The 24592-nt window shown below is 37.5% G+C and overlaps 1 protein-coding gene across 1 annotated transcript in view; it reads right to left on the bottom strand.

Annotated features, from left to right (window-relative positions):
* The window catches only part of PIGN (phosphatidylinositol glycan anchor biosynthesis class N), a 96946-nt gene that overhangs the window by 15708 nt on the left and 56646 nt on the right, over positions 1 to 24592 (bottom strand). The window contains exons 13-23 of the mRNA XM_056484351.1: positions 23622 to 23700; positions 21328 to 21510; positions 17912 to 18048; positions 16823 to 16922; positions 16606 to 16698; positions 15217 to 15308; positions 13417 to 13528; positions 9266 to 9374; positions 5658 to 5760; positions 3248 to 3350; positions 2047 to 2133 (exon numbers count right to left, since the gene is read on the bottom strand). Coding sequence (XP_056340326.1) covers positions 2047 to 2133; positions 3248 to 3350; positions 5658 to 5760; positions 9266 to 9374; positions 13417 to 13528; positions 15217 to 15308; positions 16606 to 16698; positions 16823 to 16922; positions 17912 to 18048; positions 21328 to 21510; positions 23622 to 23700 — 1198 coding nt within the window. The remainder of the gene's footprint in view (positions 1 to 2046; positions 2134 to 3247; positions 3351 to 5657; positions 5761 to 9265; positions 9375 to 13416; positions 13529 to 15216; positions 15309 to 16605; positions 16699 to 16822; positions 16923 to 17911; positions 18049 to 21327; positions 21511 to 23621; positions 23701 to 24592) is intronic.

Below are 24592 nucleotides of genomic sequence, written 5' to 3' on the forward strand. Positions count from 1 at the left end.
TATTTTTCTTGCTCATGAGCTCATTGGAGCCCATTATAGCTCACAAGGCTTCAGCTGAAGAATGGTTTTTAACTTATTTTGCATAAGGCAGAGTGTCATAAGTCAGTGAGGATGGCCTGCTGTTGCCAGAGGTCCCTCTGGTCCTTTTGCTCCTGTTATAGCTCCTGCAGTGGATCATTTAAGTCTCTCCATAAACAATTTGTTACCAACTGTTCAGTAGAATCATTGGGATTCTGCATGCAATATTTTGGAAGGATTAGGTCAGCATAACTGTAGAAATCAAGCTTCCCAAGAGGCTCACATAATTTCAAGTTTAGTAACACAGCAGTCTAACAGCCTAGCACAGCTCTGCCAGTTGAGATTTATAAGAGCAGGTCTGCAATAAAACCAGAAAATACCAAGTTAAAAAGAAAATACCAGTAAAACATAGGTCTAATCAAAATGTAAGCATAGGCAATCTGAACCTTTTCCTCTAAGACCAGGCTCTGTGATTTCTCAGCAGATGCCAGCTACTGGGCTATATACAGGAGCCTTGGGAAAACCTAAAGACACACAGCTCACAGGGTCATAGCTGCAGTATGACTGTTCTAATAGAAAAGGTTTCTCCTCTAATACTACTATTTCTAAACATTAAACAGCATTTAAATTTTAAAAAGTCACAACATGTTTCGAGCAGGCAAAGGAGATCTACAAATTGGTTATTTTTTCAGGAGCTGAGCAAAACACATTCAAGTGTTTTACATTAAAGTAGTGCTCACTTGTGGGGCAGTGTGAGGAGCAGAAAAGGCCTTGACACTGTATTATCAACATTGTTGTCATCACAAATGCAAAACATATCTTCACACTAGCTACTATGAAGAAAATTAACTCCAGCCAAAACCAGCACAGCTACATTCCAGTGTTAAAGAAGTACTGTTAAAAAATACAGTTGGATTAGTTGTTTTTTTTCTTTTACTAGTATTTAGCAACTGACAGCAGTAGCTTTACTAAAGTTAGCATATTTTTGTTAAAAGAGCAAATGAAATTGTTGAATTTATTACAAGGGGTTTCAGCTCTTATGTATACTAAAGCAAAGACAAGCATCAAACACCTAGAAAATTGTTTTGCCTTCTTTCTTAGCATTAATCTGCCTTCTTAAATTCATATCTGTTACACTTTCTCTGCTACAGGTTCCAATGTCCAACAACACAGTCCCAAAATCCAAAAGCACGGACTCTGTGACTGTGACCCACCCTCTCAGATCTGCTTGTCTGACAAGCTATAAAGTCTGTTCCTGCAGGAACCAATATTGAGACAACTTCCTCCCTAGCTACAGTAACTCACCTGCACTAAACCCCCTCTATGTCCTAGACTGGCTCACTTGCTCTTCCATTTGCCCATCCACCATCCTTGCAACCAAACAGCTCTCACTTAATGGCAATCCCACAATAAAAAAGAAAAATGACAATGTTATCAATGTATAGTATTTTAAAAAAACCCAAATCAGCTTCAGGATCAGTTACAGGAATGCAAGCTAACTGCTGTGTTAGTGAACAAGCAGCTCTTCCCTCCTATAGACCATATAATTTATAACAGCAGAAATCACTTGAGATATAAAAAATTCTAGGCCAGATTCTGGGAACATGTTTCACTATGAGCCTGCAGGAACTTTCCTTCCTATTTCATCTGCCTGGTACCTAACACCTGCTTCCTAACATAGTACCATGCTCTGAAAATGAGAATAACTTTAATATCACCTATTTCAACAGATTTTTGAGGGTGAGCAAGTTCCCTCCAGCCAAAATGCAATCAAACAAAACCAAACTGAAAACAGAACTCCAAATGTACCTCACCTGCAATGGTCATAAGTAGGCAAGGAGCCAGATTCTAAAGCAATGCATTTTTAACTACTCTGCCTACGAGACCATTGCCTTTTGAGCGATATAAGTCAAACCATCTTTACCAGCTTCTGTTCTCAGTGACTACCAGGCTACAAATTTTGACTGAAGGTCCTTTTGAAACAAAGCCTTTTTTTGTCCTGAAGTGCAGCAACCAGCCAAAGGATACAAAGAAGAAGGACCTCCGGACATCATCCAGGTGGAGCTGTCGAAACTGAGTTATATCCATAGCACAGGTGAAGTTGAAAACAGCAAGCTGGAAAGACAGCAGAAGGAATCAACACCAAATATGAACAAATGAACTTGGACAGAGCCACCACATTTTTACTGAAATGAATGCGAAAGAAACCTATTTCCTTATCACCTGTTATTAGAGTATAATACTAAGGACTGCAACCCTCCCCATGTTTTCATTATACTTTAATGAATTAATGAATCTGCCAGAAAGACTGTACAAGTGAGATGATCAAATGAACAGTGAAGCTTCCGCTGTTATCAACACTAAAAATGAACTTCTGTGCCTCAGACTTATAATCATCTTTTTTCAGCAGAAATATTCCTCCTACACACATACACTTCCACTGCTCACATGAGCATAAGGATAAAGATCCTCAGAAATAAAAGACTGCAATTACCCTCATTTGACTAATTCTGTGAGTGAAAATAGTAAAGTACTCTCCATCTCCTTTACTCAGTCCTAAGCACAATATCACTTGACTTGAAGAGAAATTATCTTCATGGAATTTAAGAGGTCAGTGAACTGCTTTACAATGGGAAAAAGGAAAAAAAAAAAAAAATCAAGCAATAGACACTCAAGACTGATAACATTTTAATTTAAAATAATCTCTCATCATCAGAGAATTGAGCTGCATTCTCAAATACAAGATTTACTTTGCAGCATATATTAACAGGCATTCTAGGGATGATATTTTCTAATGTAAAAACACAAAGCAGGGGTAAGCATTATCATTCCTTTCATCTGAAACCAAAAGTTTCAAGTGAATGTTGACATGTTGACAACTTAAAACATAATTATAGCCAACCTGTGTTTTCATTTGCATTTGATTTGTTAAGTGTCCCTCACTGTTTAATACTACTTAAATAGAATTTTATTTTACAATGAAGAGAACACCAGAATAACAGCAGAGGGAAGCATCACAGATGCCTTGTAACAAGATGCAAAGGACAGAATGGGTTCTAGAGTGGAAGAGAAAATACATCCCACAGATGCTAAACACCTTCAGCTGCAATCGTGGCATCACACTAATTGTAATTTTGCTCTCTGAAAACCACTCAGAATATTTATTATATCCTCAACAACAACAACAAAAGCTGTTAATTAAATTGATATATCTATTAAGAGCTGTTACCTTTGGTTTCAGTGAAAGACCATAGTGCTGCAGTGCTTCTTGTTCCATATTTATCCACACAAACATCAAACCAAACAGTGCCAGTGGAAAGAGAGCTTCATATCTGAAAAGCAATGCAATAATCATAAGTCCCTGACAACTAATTAACATCAAATGCTGACATGTTTCTTTTCTTTTTTCTTCACACAAAGGATATATCAAGACCTAGTGGCATTGTCCCTGTTCTTCCCTATTCATTTCTGAATACCCACAGTTGGTTGAATTTTAAAGCCATAAAGTAGTTAAATGGCAAAAGTAGGAGAAACAGAATTTGCTTCAGCTTTGTCATGTTTTACATTTTTTTATTCAATGGATGCCACACTGCTGGATGAGTGCCTTTTTAAATTTTAACAAAACTGGAATAGAGTTAAATGAAACAGGAAAAAACCCATACTTGACATGAATTTTCACAAAATAGAATATTTTGCAATGTCAGGGACTTGGAACTGAAGAGTTACAGTTCAACTTAAACAGCAGCTAGAGATTGTGTCTCTTTAGGACCCAATCACACAAACTTATTATGGTGATCTCAGTTTGGTTCTAAGGAAAGAGACATCTGTATGATAAAAAGAGTATCACATTTCACTTGTTCTTTTCTTCACTGCATTCCGATCCTGCACAATAGCAGCATCAAGTCACACTCCAACCATGGCCACTAAGCTGTTCTAGCTACACCCCCAAACTCTGAGGAGTACTTGTGGCTCCTACTGCACTCAAATTTCGAAGTATGAGTACATTTATGTGAGAGATTAATATCCCCAGATAACATAAGGGTGTAGACTGAAATTTGGACAATATTTAGTTTCTCCAGTTGCATTTCATGGTACCTCCCAGCTTTCTTCTTTCAGGATAAAATTAAAATACTGATACTGACAAAATTGTAAATGTTTCCCTATTTATTTTTTCCTTCTTAAACAAACACCTCTTTGTCAAAAAATAAGGAAATCATTGCAGTCAATCTTGGTATTGTTTCTGTTGGGCTACAAAGCAGTTTCAAACTGGAAGAAAATATTTTAAATAGACATTTCCACTTTAATCATCAGAAGAGCAGGCAGCTAAAGATGAAGACGACAGTTTGCTGTCAGTAACAGAAACACTACAACCCTTTTAATGGTCTACAGTTGCCTTCAGATTAAATGCGTTTAACAGACTCCATGACAAGTGGTTGTATGCAACCATGCTCTTCAGCTGGCTTCAGTATTTCCACTTAACTCCCCTAAAGAGTCACTGCAATTACCCAGGCAATGTGCTGGGTTATCAGGACATGGTAGAAGAGGGCACTGAGGAGAGAAACACTGGATACTTTTGGCACCAGTGCCTTGGATTTTTTTTTCTTTTTTAAGAATAGTTCCAAATCTTTTTCATCTATTTGGATGTTGTACGAAGACAGCAGAGAGCTTCAGCATTTATGTGCTCTGCTACAGGGCCAAAATACAAAGAGGGAGATTGCCAGGCTCAGAGATAACAACATTCACGCTTTATCCAGTAGCCAGCACAGGCTAAGAAGGTTGAGTGCAAGAATGTGTGTGCAGCCAGGAGTAACATTAGGATCAAAATCTTAACAGAGAAGTGGGAGGAAGGGGAGCCAGAAGACTGGGGGAAAAAAAAAGGAGATGCTTCAACTAAAATAAGAGTATCCATAGGAGGCAGCTATTGCAAAATGTCTGCTGCAAGATGTTTTATTCCACTTAATTTTCCAGTGTAATTAAATCCAGAGGATAAGTGGGAGGGGAGGCGGAAAGAACAGTTCCTATACTCCCCATTAATTATGCTCTTAAGAGCTACCAAGTCTGAGAAAAAAGAAAGGGTTGGCTGGCAGTGTTTTCCTCATTTAAAACACCAGAGAAATTGACTTTTATCCAAAAAGAAGCAAGGTCTAGTCTTTATGGGAAACAACATCCCTTTGAAAAAAAACCAACTACTTCCACAAAAATCTCTCAGAATAAAATTTTCCCTCATTTTAGGACAACCTGTTTCCTGGCACACATCATTTAAGCCATAACTAGACACCAGTGCTGAGCAGCTGGAAGAGAAGCTATTTCCTTTTGTTTAAGGGCAGAAAAGCACATGTCAAAACAAAAAAAGGCATAAACTAAAACAGACTTTCTTATTTTGGTGCAAGATTGTTTGAACACACACCCTTCCAGCCACTGCCTTGTCTAGTTGAAAGGAATGTCAACAAACTGTGTTTATAATACAAGGAAGAACATGAAAGTTCCCCTGAAATTTTATTTAGTAAATTAACAAGGAGATAAATGCTGGAAGCACATGATATACCTTTAACAGCAACATGCATGAGAAGAAGCATTTTCACATAGAGCCCTGTATTTTCATATGTAAAACCAACAAAAATAGAGTAAGAATGAAGTACCCTGTGCTGAGGAGCAGGTAGGTGGACATCAGGGAGAGCAATATGCTGAAAAGTCTCTCAAAGAGAAACGTGGGGCTCAGTAGCAGCAACACTGGGGAAAAAACTGCAATAATGAAAAGAGATCCATCAGTCACAACATGCAAAACATTTCATCCTCAGTAACAAAGATAACTTTCCTCAAATGTTGACATTTTATGCACAGAAATACAATACAGATCACATATGACCCTCTAGTTTCAGAAGTTCCTTTTGCTAAAGAAAATCCAATGCTTGGAATGCTTCACATTCATCAAAAGTAATTTCAGTTCCCTTTCTCTAGGCCACAGCCTTTATAATTTCTCATGAACTGATGTTTAAGATGATGCAGAAGCACTACCCTAAAACCCAACCAAACCTGACTGTTTAATACTACTCTGAAAACCACTTACCACAGCCCTGAGGACCTCTGCCAGCTCAAAGGCTGCAGTGACAAAGCCACTGCTCCACTGGATTAGAATCACTGAAAGGCTTGGGTTGGAAGGGACCCTTAATATCAGCTAGTTCCAGCCCCCCTGCCATGGGCAGGGACACTTTCCACTAGGATCAGGTTGCTCAGAGTCCCATCCAACCTGGCCTTCTATCCTCTGTAATTAGTAACTGGCCTACTGCCAAAGTGAGTAAAGAGGAAGAAAAACAGGAAAGATGGCCAATGCTTGAAAAAGGGAAAGGGAGAAGGAAAAGCATTATTATGACTTAATCTTTAAACCTGATTTTCTTTAAAATATGAAAACTGCATGTTTATAAAAAAGTGTACTGACAACATTCACATGATTCTTCATTGCAGTACAGTAACTTCACATTACTGAATCATTAAAAGGTTACATCAACAGTAAGTCAAAATTAATAACCACTCTAAGGAACACTAAACTATAAGAAATGGAAAGTACTCGCTTGTGATTGTCATCATGGTATACATTAGGATTTATAGCAAACATATCAATGAAAGAGAGGAGAAGAGGTTCCTAAGTCCTGTGGGTCAGTATATTTTATCTCCTGGCTTTCAGCCTTGGCCACTACTACAACTACAGAACAAATGACTTCAAGGGGTTCCAAGAAGGCCCAATTCAAGGAGGAACTCCAGAGACCTCACTGAAAATCAGAACAGTTGGAAATAAATTCAGCATGGCAACTGGCCCCTGTGAATGACACCGACCATATCAGATGTGTATCACTCTGACTGCAATCATAGATGAGAACAAATGAGTGGCTAGTAGGTGATAATTAGTCTCTCCCTTCCATCTCTGATGTGTTACATCAGATATTAATCAAAAAGATATGTAGGTTTCTGGCTGACCTCCACAAACCTCTGTATATAACCTCTGTACACAGTTGTGGCACCAAATTCTTCAAAATTTGGCAAGTTGCTATGATAGATTTCCACAGATTCAAATTTTAAGACATAATATGCATTCATTTAGAAATATCTTCTAATATTAAGATGATTCTGAAAAACATAGGAAGCAGTTGAAATTAATGTTACACCTCCTGGTTTTGCCTCTACGTTTGCAGTTAAGTATACTGTATGAACCATACAGTGTTACAGCTAAAGCCACTTGGACACAGGCCAGGAATCCAGCCATCACTAATCATTTGCCTGGTTCCTCAAATATCAGTCTTTCCCCCCCCCAAAAAACAAACAAACAAACACAAAAACAAAACAAAAAAAAAACCAAAAAAAAAACCAAAAAAACAAAAAAAAAAAACCAACACAAAAACCACCAAAAAACCAGGCTCCATATTAATCTGGATAAACAGCTGAGAAGCAAAAAAAAAATCCCTAGAAAACTTCAGAAGTGTTATTGTTATTCTGACATAATAATAAATCAGTATTATTATGAACACTGATAACTGAGTGTTTCTAGTTCTATAAATACACAGATATGCAAAATGAGAGTCCAGCAACAGTGCCATTCTTCCACAACTAAGCAAAAAGTTAAAAAGGAGTTGGACCACCTGTAATCCCACTAACCTTGGAAAAGCTACAATAGAGTATTTGTGGTACTCACTGGCAACAAGGCAGGGGCTAGTTGTGGCTATGGTAAAGGCATTTCTCTCCAAGAGTACTGAGGACATGTTGGATGCCTTAGTGTTTTACCTGCTTATTTCTGGAAAGCAATTTCAGCAAGTACACAGAGCTCCTATCTTGTATATCATATTCACTTAGAATGGTTACTTCCAGTCTGCAAGACTTTGCTAAAATATTCAGTACTACTGTGGCAGCAAGTAGACATTTTGAGTACCTACAGTTTACTTCACTGTTAGCTTTATTTTTATCATCAGCCACAACAAAGAGAATTTCTAATATACTTTTTCCTCATAACTCTAAACCTCTTTGACTGCCTGAATCATCTCTTACATGAAAAATGTTTCTCTTTCATCCTTACACAGGAGAGAAATATAACCTTTACACTCAATTCCTGCTCCAGTAAGCCAAGCAGGAGTTCATCGATTTCATTGACTTTACAACTGCAAGAAACTCATCCACACAGAGATCCCCATTTAGCTTAGCAGGCTACAAAGAGTTAGGGGAGCATGATGGAAAGGAAAATGCTCTGAAGAAAAATACATTACTAAGAAAGCATTGCTCACACACACTGATCACAACCACTGAACTTAATCTTGAATCCATTTGCTCAAACAGAAGGTGGATTGCTAAAACTGACAAGATCTGCTTAAGTTAAAACAATGTCACCAGTATAGGAATGTACAAGACAACCAGTAAGTAGGTAACGTGGGCCACAGTTCTTTCATTCAGCTATGATTAAATTCCTGATCTTGACTTGGAGCAGAAAGCTGCTATCAAACTTTACATGGGATATGTTTAGCTATAAAACAAATCCCAAATTTCAGATCACTCAGGATAAACAATGCTTAACAATTTCCAATGGAGCCCTACAGAAATTATTTTGGAGCTGAAATATAAAAGGTATTGCTTCACTGCATTCCAGAACTGCAGCAGCAATTCCATTTGCTCTGTTTAATCACACTAAGTTTTTTGAGTGGTGAAAAACTCATATGCTTGCAAATTGCTTTTTTCTTTAATAATTAGATAGTAACATATCAAACATACTGTATCATCATTTCACAGCTATTTTTCAAGGCAGCTCCCAAAATCACTTCCACACCCCAAAGGTCACTGCCATCTGCAGCAGCTTCAAGTTCACATTGAATTATAGCAACAACCTTTGGTCATTTCCCTATGCTCAACTGGATTGATGGCAGAACATCTCAGATCGCCCATATCCAGCTCCAAGTGAAACAAAAAAGGAATTTATGCCTCTGTATCCCTAAAAGTGCTCTTCAAAATATTCAGAACAATCAAAATAAAAGATAAAACTATTTGCAAATCAAAGGCATTTGCATTTTATCACAAACTTACAAAGGAATAATATTTTAGAAGACTAACATATTTCTCAAAAAAACTCACTTAGGAAAGTAAACATACAGAAAAACTATCAGTAGTCAGATAAAGGAAAATAAGATGCTAATGAAAATGTGACATCATCCCCCACCCAACCCAGACATCACAATTTGCCAGCATAAAAGTTTGAGAGAGAAGATTTTCTTACCTAGCGTCATCCAGCTAATAATTTGATTCATTACAGGTAATCCCTGCTTGATCTTAAGACTGTTATGGGTACTGCCCACAACATATGTTGAAAGTGCAACACTGAACATCTAGAAAGAAGAAATCGGGCAATGAAACAAAATTAATGCATAGATCTCCGCCATCCCATCCTAAATATGAAAATACACTTCAGAGTTGCATAAATGCCTCATTTGAATCACCATAAGAACAGGGAATAAAAGACAGTGTCAAGATTTTAACTTTTTACAACTTACAATTACCAGCTTTTTAAAACTTCTGCCTAGATTACTTTTTATTAGCAGTCTTATTATTTATTGGTGCTATTTTCATGGCATACACACCTGGACCACTGATTTGATATGATATCCCCTTTGTCAAGAGTAACTATTTAAACACTCCTGCAAACCACAGCAAACACATGCCCCCAGTCGTTTAAGGGACACTGGACCTCAAAGAGCAGCTACAAAGAACAAGCAGAGTCTTTAGCTTTGCTGCAGAACCAGGAACAGGGAGAAGGAGAAGGCTCCTGTAAGAAGTGAAGCAGTAGCAGAAGAAATTGGAGGTGGCTTTTAAGAGATGGAAAGAAGTTGCTGGGTTTTTTGTCCCCCAACTGAATTGACTGGCACACCTCCAGCAAAGCCCTCTGGCTTGCAGAAGCAGAGAAGCTGGAGAGGTTTTTTCTTTGACTAATTCAAGAGACACCATTCAGTCATCAAGTACATGCAAAATACCTTTTGAAAATTACCCATGAGTCAGTTATTTTTGAAAGGTGACAATTATCCAAGAAAAGGCTTGAGCCAAGTTTTCAATTACTGCTATTTATTCACAACTCTGCAGTTCCACTAAAAGGCAAATCAAGCATGCACAGTACTTTGCAAACATGTGCTTTAAAACTGCATTACAAGATGTAATTGCAGTTGTGGCTTTTTAGTGCATAGCAACTACACTGTTCACAACCATCACTTTGTACCTTATGAATAGCTGCTATTTCCCTGCTAGACTGCAGTGATACCTACTGGGATCAGCCCAGAGGATACATTTAGCATCAGCATTCTTTTTTGACAAGTTTCACAGGTGCTCAGTATCTGCTGCTTCTATGTAATTTCATGCCACAAGAACATGTACCTTGAATTTCTCTGTGACATTAATAAACGAGGTCAAAACATTAGGTATCCAAAAACTCAGGGAATTGGACCTTCTAGACATCTGATGTTTATTTTGGACACTTTTGCTCCATTCAGGCCACGTTGATATATCTTATAGAGTTCTTTTTAGTATCATGACCTCTGGTAATTCTTCTGATATCCCCTAGACATGGTGAAGTCACCTTGCACTGACTTTGTCATCTTCCATAATATATCCTGTGCCTTGGAAGACTTGTGATGGCCTGAGAACATTAGTAAGCACAATGGACTGCTGCCAAATCAATGCCAGTGACCAGGGAAGGGCTCAGTGTGTGCTTTTGAGAATCTGTGTTCACATTTTAAGTAATACTCAAACTGCTCTTGGCTTCCACCAACACCTCTCAGACTGCAGAACTGAGCAGAAGAAACTTGGAGATGCCAGCAGAGGTCTCCAACTAAGAATTTGTCTCCCTCCATCCTTCACAACTCTCTCTGATGTTCAGAGATAACTCTTGAACATCTTACAAGCAGGTCTCAGATACACATACCTGCAGGTCACAGCTACAAAGAAGAAACCAAGGGTGACACCTGCAGTCCCAACACTGCCAGCAGCTCTGGCTGGAACCTCTCCTAAGCATAGATCATCATAAGGACCCATAGGGAGAATGGCAGGAGAACCAGCATTACCAGCTGGGCACAAGGCTAGTTGAAAACACCCTTCCTGTCTCCTGGCTCCAAAAGAATGACATGGATTGCTACTGTTCACTTCTTCTATTTTAGAGCCACATGTAGATGGTGCACTTAGGAACATGGTCTTGGCGTGTTAGGTTAATGGCTGGACTTGATCTTACAGGTCTTTTCCAACCAAAATTATTCTAGAATTCTAATCTAGAGGAGGAAACTGACCACCTTGGACACACATGAAGTCCAAGCATCCTGGAAATAATAACTTGGTCCAACATTAACAGCCAATGAAAACAGCATGTTTTCAGCAGTGTGGCAGAAACCAGACATTATCTATGAAATGGATGGGAAAGAGAAACTGGTGCTCTCTCCAGCAAAATTAAGTTATACAGCAAGCACTGCAGCAGTCTAATAGATGCATTATGAATAACTCCTGTTTTCATCATTACTGAAGCCTTAATGACTTCTCAGAGATCACAGAACCAAAGAATTGTTTAGGTTAGCTTAGGCTTAACTCAATCACCCCAAACATTAAGTAACAATGGTATCAGAGCAAAGCACAACCTTTGATGACTGCCTCCAGACACCACCATAAGTGGGGGACTTGCAAAACCTACTTTTAAGAAATCCCTTGTCAGATGCAGTGTAGGAACCTGATGGAATGTGCTTATCTATTTGAATGTCAGTGGCCTAATCACTATTTGTCACTGCAAAATAGGTATTTACCCCTGACTAGCAGACTCTTCTCATCTTTAAAACTGTCTGGGAGTTATGAATCAAAACTCAGGATTTCAAAATGAGCATTTTTGAAGAGTACTGCTTCCTGTTCCCACTGAAAAGTCCAACTCAAAAGAAAATATAAAAGTAAAATTAGGGAAATCCATTGTCTATAAATACCAGTACTCTGACAAGTATTTTCCTTTTGTATAATTCCAAAGCAACTAAATATAACCTAACCTCAAAACAAGATATTTATTTAGAAACATATAATGCCTCTGTAATGTCCTTTCATCCCTCTACATCTGAAAAAAAATCTCATCTCCCAATCCTTTTCTTACTCAAAATGTGAATGGTGGACCGTACATCTTCCATTCCCAATTAAGGTACTGAAACAAAAACCTAATAAAGACTAGTAATTATATGTCACTATTGAAAAATATCTTCTGATTAAGGAATTTTATGACCTTCTAGAAAGTTGGGAGGAAAATGAAGATGTTACTTCTGGAATAAGCAGGCAGAACATTTTCATCTAATTATCCCTCCATGAGCAAATTTCCTGATTCTCTGTGTTTACTCAAGAATAATCTGGCATTGATTTATTACTATAGCCCAATTTCTTTATCATCATGACATGCTGCAGCAGTTGTGTGGTGAGTTGAGGTTGGCCAGTCACCTACTGGGCTGCTCCTTCACTTCCTCACCCAGTGTAAGCTTTTTTCAGGCATTCCAGCAAGAAATCCATTGCTGAGTGTATACTGGAAATTTATGTACTAAATGCTTAGGAAAGGAACTGACATCTCTTCCACATGTAGGCTGAAAAAATTAAGAGACATCACCACCACATGCATTCATGCTCAGGTAAAGCCATTTTAAGCATTCATTACTCTTTCCCTTCCTCCTTTCAATCAATTTGAGCTCCATACCTAAATGGCTGATATGAGTGCATTGCTTTGCTCAGCAAGAAATTCCAGCACACACTAAATCATAACAGATAAAGCTGGTCCTGAAATAAAACCATTATCTTGTAATAGGTTGAGCAGGAAAAAAAAAAAAATAAAGAGGACAGCAGACATGCAAGGTATTATTAGAATCCTAAAGCTTGCTAGAACTTAATTAGCTCCAAGCATGAAAAAACCCTACCTATTTCACAAAGCTATAATTCACCTGAAAGAAGACTTAACCAACAGAAAACCAGCTCAGTATCAGTCTCACATTGTTCTTCTACAGCCAGAAACTAGAAGTAGTTCAGGCCCCTGAACCAGCAAGCTTGTCCTTAGTCTGCACAAGCAACTACTGCAAAGGTCACTGGAAGTGATATACACAGACTAAAGGCAGAACAAATTTTCAAACTCTCCAAGCAGAGCATTAAAATCTATATATCAATCAATATATTTATGCACAGGATGGGCTTTTGGAAACACAGCATGATGATGTTTTAATATGTGCACATGGTCCTCTTGAGATAGCCAAGGAAAACTCTCAGGAACAATCTTTTCTTTCTTGAAAATTGCAGCCTTGCTAGAAACATGTCCTTAGAAAGTAAGTAAAAATTTGCACATAAAAACCCTCTAACATTCAGAATTACTGAAAAGTAACAACTGACCTGATAAAAATATACTTTCAGATCTTCATTATCTCTGTACTTATTTTCACTTTTACGAAGAGATACCAATGAGAAGGAAGATATCAAGAGGGTCAGCAAACCAGCTGCTATTCTGCAAAAAATAAACAAAAGAAGAATAAAATTCCAGAAAGCATCATCAAATATTTATTTTGCTACTGTATGCTGTCTTGTTGCACTTGACATCCCAGACCAGATTCAACCCCAGGAACACATTGGCTTTCCTAATCTATCCTGAATATTCAGTGTCTCCAGGTTCCTCCTGGATCATCAAACCCTGCTTTCACCCCCATGTTTCCTTTTTATGACTGAGCTGAGTCAGGAGCTCCCTGTTTCTAGCATACAAATTTTATTAATGTACTGAAAAGCCCCGACTTGACAGATAGTACCACTGCTCAAGAACAGAAACACCTATTTCTCACTGGCTTTCTGATTTCTCCCTCTTGTATCTTCTCCCTCAGCATCAAGTTATCTGCAACATCCTGAAGTGTCATATATACACATTTCTAACTGCTGCTTCAAACCTTTCCAACTTCAAAACTCCCTTGAAAACTTTCAGACAAACACAATGTTTCAAAGGTACAATGTTTCATCAGAAGAATAAACAGAAATATGTATAAGGTGAACATAGCCCAAAGATGGGCAAGGTGAATATAAACAAATGTCAGAGAGGAAGATTTGTAGGTAATTTAATTCTATTTTGATTTCTAAGCTGTGCACATATATTCTAAAGAATAGAAAAACCTCAGTTTGGAAGAGCAGAAATACATACATGTGTATATACAGCTGAGAGGCTGTAACACAGTCAAAGGAAATTTGTGCTGAATATTTCTTATGTGCCCAAGGATCGAGAATACGAAGGGTTTTCAACAGACAGATTTAAAACACAGCGGAAAATATTGAGTGAGAATGTCAATAATCCTGGAAATATCTGGGCTCATAATTCTACCTGTAATCACATATTACTGCTCAAGGCCCATATTTCACTGAGGATCAGGAATCCTGGCTCTGTTGAGGCACAGTATCTTCTACAAGCCAGCAGGAGCCATTGCACCCTAGGGTAAATTCACTCTTTCTGCAGTAACTACAAAAAGAACACAAGCCTAACCCTTCAGGCCAACCACCTGGATTGCATCCAGGTATGAGAGAACGCTCCTGTGACCAAAGAGTGGGGTACAACTAGAACAACAATGCAAATCAACAACTGTAGAAAATCAGACAAGCAATATCAGAAAAAGAGACTCAGGATAGAGAGATGGAAAAAGAAGAGACACAGGAAACACAGAGGAAGAAGAGAGCTCTGCCTATCCAGTTTATTTCCCTGAATATCTCATTAGGAACACAGTGCTATTCAAAGACATATTATTCAAAATTGGATGGACAAATTCTGAAAGGTTCTGTCAAAAGTATATTGGTTTTGAGTAAATGCTTATTCATGTATGATAGTGCTGTCTACCATATTTGCACCCCACTGAAGCTTCTCTTTAAAGCTCCCCTTTATTTTCCTGTAAAATGTGCCAATTTTTGTACTGTAAGAAATGTTTCCCTTGACAAGAAGTTACAGAATAACACAAAGACCAAATGGATGTGGCAAAAGAATTAAAAGCCCATTCTCATAAGTGAATAACTGAGGTCTCTATAATCATGTTATTTAAATTCTGAATTTCAACTCCTGTGTCAGCCAACTTTCAGTAATGCAATTCCTCACACATACCAGAAGGGAGACTAAATTTTGAATCAAAGACAGAATAAAAAATTTAAAGAACAAGATGAGATTCTTACACCAGAGGAATGTTTGGCTCTCTTCCTACAACAGGCATTAATGGAAATATTGCCAGGAACACACACAGGAAAGTCCAGATCAATGCTTTTGCCTAGAAGAAGAAGACGGTCATGTGGACAGACAATTGTCTGATGATAAAGAATACTTCAGTGAGCTACTAACAGCTACCAGCATCTCCTATGAGCAAAGACCCTGCATTACCAAGGAGTAAAATAAACTTAAAAAAAAAAAAAAGAACATGGGGTCATTGGTATTACAGTACTTCAATTTCATACAGAAAAGAATTTCATCTATATAAAATACATAAAATCCCAAAGACAGTGATAATTAAAGCTAAGTTTACACTTATAAACATTTTCTCAAAGCGTGGCCTTCACACAGAAATCTGACAACTGACTTTATAGACGGCAAGCATAAAATTAATATCCTCAGAAGGTTGCAGCTGTTAATCAGCATTGAGAGAGAATATTCTGAGAATATGGTAACATTATCCAGTCTTTGCATCTAGGTGCCATTTGATTTAGCCACCATAATCATCTAAGCAGTTCTTGAAACTCTTTGCTAGGAGGAAAAAAAAACCCCCTATCCCAGGAGTTTTATTTAACTAAAAACATTAAAAGCTGTATAATTTAAAGTTTTCAAGCTCAAGCCAAATTCATATTCCTGAAAGGAAATTCCACATTACAAAACACCATCTGTGCATATCCAGCTTTAAGACAAGTTACTTGATTACACAACTAGAACAAAAAATTGTAAATTAACAAATACAAGCCTCTATCTTGACAGTTCATGGAGAGCAAGACTTAGCAATTTGACTCCTTTTCTCTATCCCAGACCCCTAAGTTTCAGATATCCTCTGAAATAAGAGATGTTGGAACCAATAATGAGAAGAAATGTCTCAAATTAAATACTGTGCCACTTCATGAAAGTTTTTTCCAAGGAAAAACAATATAGAATGCTACCTCTGAGGAACAGTGTGCCCCAACTGATTGCAGCCAATAATGAGCTGACAACTGCCTATTATATACAATTTTTTTTCTAATAAATGATCACATTAAACGGTGACACCTTCACCAATTGTACCTGCCAACACCATAGTCACCGCAAGTTGGCTAAATGATGTGCATTTCATATGATTGAGTCAAGCATTTTTTAGTCATCAGCAACAGAAAAACGATAGCTAGCCCATAGCTACCCCAAAACTCTTAATCATTCTTATTACTTATGCTGTATAACAGATCCATCCAGATCATATTAAATTCCCTTGCTTTGCTACATGCAGCTTATTACAGAGATCAGAAAAAAAGCATAACTGAGTAAGAACTTAAAGCAGCATTCCAAAGCATTCCCATCATGCAATCCAGCTGCTCACCAAAGCAATACAATACCTTAGCTTGAATCCACAGCTGTGTCATCACTGGCCAGCCAGCAAAGACAAGAAGGCCAACAGTAAGTGCAGAGCGGTAGAAAAAGCTGAAGACCTAGTTTAAAAATAAAAAAACAAACAAGCCAAGAGAGGACTGAAAATCAAACACATTAATTCCTCAAAGTGGTAGAATACAAGAAATGAGATACTGTGTTGATATATAAGGATAAAATACTTACTAGTATTTCAATTCCCAGTATACAAACCAAGAGGAATCCTACAGATTGACCAATATGAAGTGACAAAACATTTGTGGCAATGTCTTGAATGACAGGAATTCTGTTCAAAATGATAGAACAAGATAACGTTTATTTTTAAAAAAGAAGTATAACATCGAATTTTACTTTTACAGGGCAAGGATGGGGTCAGAGCACAAAAAAAGTTAAAGGTATTCCTTATCCTGCCTAGACCCATGGTTGATGGCCAGTTGATCCTTCTGCCCAGTTTTACTTGATAGAAAATCTACAATCAAATGCTCCAGTTTTTCTCCTCACATATTTGGCACATCTTCTCCAGTGTTTGGACAAGCTTCAGATTATTCACTACCCAAATTGACTCTGAGTGAACATTTTTGGTTATGTTGTGCTTAATGTCTGTCATAACTGATGAAACATTCGGAAGCTTTAGAGAGAGAAAAACCTTCCTTGTTAGCTCTTCCTGTGCTTTATGAGACAGCTCATTATCTAACTGCAGTTGGTCTCATTTTCTCTGAATAATACTGAGTTGGTATCTACAAATTACCAGTAGATCAGGAAAGTAAAAGGAATCAGAAGATAACAAGTATTTTTGGGCCTGGAGTAAAAGGAGACTCAAACAAGACAAATATGTTTCAATATGGGAGCACATTCCTCACCACGACTAGCACGTGTTCTCCAAAAGCAGCTGTTGCACAGACCTGACACTTTGCAGGATCATTTTGCAAATTAAGTTAGCTGCTACAGGTATTTGCAAAGACTTAGCACTCTTTTGCAACAGTTGCAAGGGTACCAAAAAAAAGTTTTCATGGAAATAGTTTAATTTATTTTTGCTAATAGAAAAGATATATTCTAGAATTGGCAGCTGGATCAGTCAGTTTGGACACTACTTATTATGTCAACTGAAATATAAACCAGAGTCCTTTGGAATGTCTCAGGAAACACTTATGGAAGTCTAATAGAATTGTACCTAACTTGTTCTCCAAAATTTATGGAAAAAATTAATTCCCTACAAAAAGAAAGTCCAGACTTGGTCTTATAAAACAGCAGTAATAAATTGCATTCTTTACTTACTCTTTCACAACTGCATACCATACTGGCACTGGCAAGAGACAGTATATGTAATAAGTCCAAGGACATTTTTGAATCAACAGGAAAAAAGCTATGATCATTCCAGCAGAGACAAAACCATAGAAAAGAATGGTAGATTTCTGAAACACAAACATTTGGACAAACATTATTGTAACAGTGATAAAATGATTTAAACTACACTCTACTTTCCATTTGTTAGTTACACAGCAAAACAAATGCTATTTTAACACAGCCACACAAACTGCCATGTGTCTCTACACAACTCAAGACAAAGTTGTCAGCCAGATTTAACCAAAAAAAAAAAACAAAACAGTAGGATTTGAAGAGCTAATTCTAAATATGTCTATTCATAAAGTCCTGCAGTAAAACCTGCATGGGAAAGACTTACTTGCACACTCTGGAGGCCCAATATATGCAATGTTATTTATATTCAATGGATACTTGGAATACATCTGAAGCCAGAGATGCTAAGGCATTTGGGATAAAGAACTCAAATTTAGATTCTAGAAAGAGACTTGGAATATAACCTATTGAGTTCAAGTTCATAGCCTTACAGGCAAAGCATTTAATGAAAATTCCATCAGCATATTTCCTTCTCCTGCCTGAGACATTTGTAAGAGAACTAATTCAATTAAAATATTAATAAATTTCCTACCAAAAAACCCCCCACAACTGTTCAGGATCTAGGAAGAGCTACAAAAGGAGGCTTGTGACCAACCTTCCACAGGAGAAACTGTCTTCCTCAAAGAAGCCACAGTTTCAAAATACAACAGAGGACTAGTGTGGCACAGCACTAAAAGGTAGCATAGCCACAACTTTTATTGTGTTTCATCTTAGCCTACAGGTACTGCTTTGGGCTTTTCTTAGGAAAAAATAGATATAACATTAGAACATTATGTCCTCAAAGAAACACATTCTCAGACTGAGAGCACTCTTAAGAAGAAACATCAAAGAGAGAAGGAAAATTTTAAAATGGGTTATCTCAGGTCAGTCCTCAACCATCAGATAGCAGAAATCTCAGTTTTGTGCAAAGAGAAGCATTAAACAGTCACTCTGCATCTGCCTTTTATCTGGTCACTGAACTATTTTTCCTTACTCAGAGACATTGAGATACGAGAAGAATTACAGGTAAGGGAAGATTATGTACAAGTTTTAAACAAACAATTTTATCTGTACGTATTACAACTTGACATAATAAAGGCAGCTTTAGTGAAGGTAATGACAAAGGCAGTGTTTTATTCTGCACAAATGCTAGTCTTTTGAAAGAGTTAGGTAGGCAGATACAACTGTGTTAAATATGCTGAGAAGAAGAGACAATCACCTAGCAGTTCACCTAGATGGATTAACATATTTTCTGGCTCTCCCTCCCTGTAACTGATGTACAACTGCCTTGATCTAAACTGACAGCAAATGCAAGTTCTAAATGATTTTTAAAATAGAATTTTTGCTAAAATATGCCATTAGACTAAGAAAAGATATGTCATATAGAAAGCTGACCTAGGGCAATTTTGCTTTATTAGTTTCAAAATTTTACATTTGCTGACATATAGACAGAATGAATACGCATATATATGATATGCACACAATATAATTTATCACTGAATGAGTAAACACACAATCAACATTTTATTCCATATAGAAACATAAATATTATAGAGTCAAATATAGTCAGTCATGCATTGAAAATGGAAACCAGATTTGCATTTCTGGGAATGTTTAAAATAAATTAAAAGGTTATATTTCTTGCTAGCCAAAACAACATTCTACACCAAAAGATACCTGTTTTTTTTCATATGCAGCATAAGAAGCCAAAAACTTCAAAGATGATATATACAGTATATGCAGGTTCATTACTCAGAGGCTTCTCGATTTTATAAGAGTGTGCTTTGCAGGACACTATTTGTCAATGGTAGATTACTCTCTCAGCAATTTCTTTAAGTTGCTCCAACATAAGCTATAAACCAAATAACTTCCATATACGAAGCATGAGCCTCACATTGTGATTCTCTAAGTATTTAGGAGCACTAAAAAAAAAAGTTTCTACAGTAAAGGGTCTCTTGTGAAAACTGAAGAAAGATAAATTCTATAGACAAAGAACTAAGAAGTCTTTTTTTCTGCCAGTGTCACTAGCATAAAATCTGCCTTCAACAAGTAAAACCAATATACCAAATCAAAATCTATGTCAACTAAGAATGCAAATTTTTCCTTCATGTAGTTATTAATATGCCTGATACTCAGCCTACTAATTGCAATTATTTTGTTTGTATCTAACATAACATGCATCCTGGATTATTTCCTCTCAGTTATTTGATGAAAGAAAACCTAAATCATGCAGTACAGCACTTATGAATATTTTCCATTTTAATTTTGTTTGAGCATTTTCACTAAAGGTCAAGACTATCTCATTTCAGCCAGCAGTAAAAACTTCAATATAGCATGATAGGAATTTTCTCAGAGTAATGCATTGAAGGCAGTAAAGATGCTAAGTGAGTGCTCATTCTCACCTACAATACAAAATGAAACAATTCCTTTTATTCTGAGATAAATTCTTGATGTTCAGGAGAATTTCCCATCCCCTCAAATGCTTTAACCCTTCTCTAGTGAAATAACAGCTTTTTGCCTATTCACCTAGGTCTATCTTTTCCTGATGTATGACTGAAAATAAATTCTCAGGCTTTTACACTTTGTGAAAAATCAAACCATAATAATCTTGCCAAAAAGAGCTTCCTTCATCTTTGATGTCTTCTGCTGCATACTTGCAAACCACAAAGAGCAAGAAAGTACACTGTTCTGTGAAACCACAGCTCACCTACTATCAAAACAGGCTACATATTTTTAAAATGCCATGATTGGACTTGACAGTTTCTGAGAACAGATGTAAGATTGCCAAAGAAGGCAGGAATAAAATAATTTACATGCTGGGGATTTTTTTTTTTTGCCTTACAGCGAAGAACATCAATGAAGATGGAAGCCTGAAATCTGTATTCTTCTAAATAAATATTATTACAACAGAACGCTGTTAATACTGAAAATGAAACCTGGTTAATTAAACCTGGGAAAACTGAACCAGGTTAAAGACAGATCTTTTAATAGTTTTAAATCACTGTGCTTTCTCACATTTGCATTAGCATCTCAAATGGACAGCTGTAGGAAGAAAAACTGAGGAAGCACAGTATTGCACACTCAGACTTACACATTTTAAGAATACTGATCCTAATCAATGGACTTACCAGCAACACTTCACAGGATTACAGCAGCTGGAAAACTCAACAGCTTGCCAGTTTCCACATTAAGCCAAAAGAAGTGTAAGGTATTCAATTTATCCTGCACAGAGTCACTTAGCATACATATAATACTGCAAACTGATAGAAAAAAATAATTGAATGCTTCCAACCTACCTTTTTATTAGCTGGGACAGTCTTGGTCAAATTGGTATGGGACTTGATAATGACCAAAATCACATAAGTTGTCCAGCCCACAAAACTCACTGCAATACTTAGACCCAGGAATAATCTATCATACGTATGGTAATAAGACAAGCCTTCCAAAGCAAGGTTAATCAGGGTTTTGCACAGGGATACCTGGAGACAGACAAAAAGTTTAGGTAATGTTTTAGAAGAGTGTGAGCTCTCCATTCAACAAATCAACCTACATGACAGCAACTGGAGCTCGACCTCAAGCAGCTCCACCACTCCTGGCATATGTGTCCTCTCCATGCTCAGGTAGTGTCTTTTGGCCAGCACCAGCTGCTGGAGCACACACTGCTTGGGACTCCTGCTGGATATAAAGTCAACCATCACCTGGCTCTCCTCCACCATCCTCCCTGGCCATGGCAAGTGGTTAGGAGGTGAAAGCCTCACAGACAGCACACTTGGAACCACCTACTACCAAGCATACCATTTGGTTTTCTCACAAGCATTTGGCTGTACACAATCCAGTGTAAGTTAATCCCTTCAAAAATAATCATGTGCTTCTGAAGGCACATGTACACAGGAGGAGGATTATGGATGCAGCTGAAACATGGTCACTCTCCACAGCCTGAAGGATTCCCTGCCTGGGTTTTGCTGTCCTCCACTTCAGTGATACCTGATACTGCAGGCAGCAGCAGTGAATTCAGAGGCTAATCTGGAGTCCCAGACGCATTTACAAAGCAGTTGCTTGCAGCTCTCAGGATGGAAATTGTTTGGAAACAAGAAGAGCTGTACCCAGTCTAATCACAGGTCCCTTCACTCAAGGCCTCCACTGGTGACACACCATGATAAAGACTGAGGGTTTTCCCACTGTGTCATTTGGGTGTGCTGACCCCTATGATTTACCCAAAGATGGGAAGCTCATTGGAGTGATTTGGAAAAGTACAGTAAGGAGCTGAACATACACAATGAAGCTTTTTTATATGTGCAGGTATCCAGTTGGGATTCAAAAACAAAAAACACAGAAAAAGGTACAGCATATACTGAAGAGATCACAAGTCTGCCAGTGGGCAAACTCACCCCAAAAGTCACCTACTCTATACAATTAGGAGTGCATATTTGCACTGCAAAGAGTTGCAAAGTTCAGGCAAAGAATCATCCACACCCCAGGTTCTGGGAATGGAAGAACCTTTCTGCATTGCAATACAGGATGCTGAGGATAACCAGGGCACAGGCTGATGTGTGAGTAATCAAGAGTGAACTTAAACACCTGGAGCACTCAAATGAACAAGGAGTAAAATTTACATATAAGCAACAACACAAAACCACAGGTTCTGCTTTTGAAATGTATAAAATATCTCCTATCAATAAACATGACAGCTAAGTAGAAGTATTAGGAAACCAAAAAGAAAATCTTCTCCCACAGCAAAACAGATCCATTTATTTAACCTGAACTATTTCTAATTTACAACCAAGCAAGTAAAAAGGCATGAAATAGATTTAGCTGTCCTGTGCATAAATTTGTAATTTATTACCCTAAGAATTATATTAGGATAAAATAACTGAACCCTAACACATAATGGAATTCTTCCATGCATCTGGCAGGTTAAATATCATCTTACATATTCAATACTTTCATGTACAAAATATTTTCATGACCAAACTAAACCTGTTGAAATTAAAGGCTTCTTGGTATAATTTAGCTCTACAAATGCTTTCTGTGAACATCAGAATACAAGCATTGGTAAACTGCACCCATCAAGTACTCTGTAACACAGTGAGTGTTAGCAGATGCTTAGGAAAGTAATACTGGAGCTGGGAAGCATAAATCCATGTATGGCTCCCAGTCTGACATACTGATATCTGAAAGTAAAACAAAAAACTGCTGGTTCAGGTTAAAAAAAACAGATCAGGTAAAGCAGGATCTTTGATGGAGCAAGTTATCACACTTTTTTTCATGCAACTGGCAGTCTAAGTGGTGCAAACCTGGAAAACTACTTTCTGTAGTTTCTTTCTCAATTTACCCTTCTCTAGTGTGGAAAATAAAAACACACTGTGTGTCATAATACTATGAAATAGGAACAAACAGTTTAACAAGTATGACAAAAAATACAGCAAGTCAGTATTATTTATTAGAATTGGTATCAAAATAAAAATTTTTGAAGACTTACAGTGGGGTTTTGAGTTAATGAGATATGCATCATAAGGAAGGAAAAAAGTTCTCTTAGTTAGCTTCAATTTAAAGTAAACAAAATTTTTACATATAGCAAAAATAGACTTACCGCTTCATCGTACTTCTCCTGCTGAATATATAGTCTTACTTTTTTTAAGAAGTTGATCTGTTCAGAAGCAGAAAGTGGTCTGTACAACAATATAAAGAGATATTAACATTTCTCCTTTACACGAGCATAAAAAATTAACTTTGCAATTAAAAGAATTACTCTGTAATGAAACCAAAATGTTCTGAACTTCATTAGGAGCAATTAGATAATTGAGACTAATCTATGCCTCTGCATTCATCTTCTCGTGTCAACACAGCTGCTTTTTAACTTCTCAAAATCTCTGCATTAATAGACATTTCTTTTATGTAGCTGATCCCATCTAATACTGCTGAAAATTATCTCCCTTGTGCATTATTATTGACCATTGCTCTAGACAAGAAGCATAGCACATAGAAAAATTAAGCAATTTAATTGATTTGAATATGGCTGTAAGCAGTTTATAAGAGAACACTGAATGATTTGCTCGCTTTCCACATGAACAGCAGATGATGCCTAACAAATCTTCTCTGTGAAAAGTATGACCATGTATCCTGTTATTCAAGAAGCTATTAGCTGAATCCCCAGAGCAGGGGATAACATAGTTACCTGGCTACACTGAGGTCAGTGATCAAAATCTCTTGCAATTTAACCAATTTGACCATCACCCTAAACAATTGCTACCATTCTTCCCTTACAGAAAGTAGTAACAAGGACAATCAAGCCAGTCAACCAAACTCCACCAAATGAAGGGAGAAGGAGCTGTTTCTCCTCTACCATTTTCCTCCCATGTTTAGGGCCAGCACCCTGAGAATCCCAGACTTACTCCGGATAAATTATAAGCCACGACACAGTCCCTGTTGCTCTAGGCACCACAGACAAACCATCAGTTGACAAGCCGGGAATGCTCACAGCAGGTTTCCTTCACACCTTCCACAACAGGGCAGTGGCACAGCTCCCAGCATCCACAGCACAAGGTGGCCCAGTGGCATGCC

This window comes from Oenanthe melanoleuca, chromosome 2, assembly GCF_029582105.1.
Source record: "Oenanthe melanoleuca isolate GR-GAL-2019-014 chromosome 2, OMel1.0, whole genome shotgun sequence".
Classification (NCBI taxonomy): Eukaryota; Metazoa; Chordata; class Aves; order Passeriformes; family Muscicapidae; genus Oenanthe; species Oenanthe melanoleuca.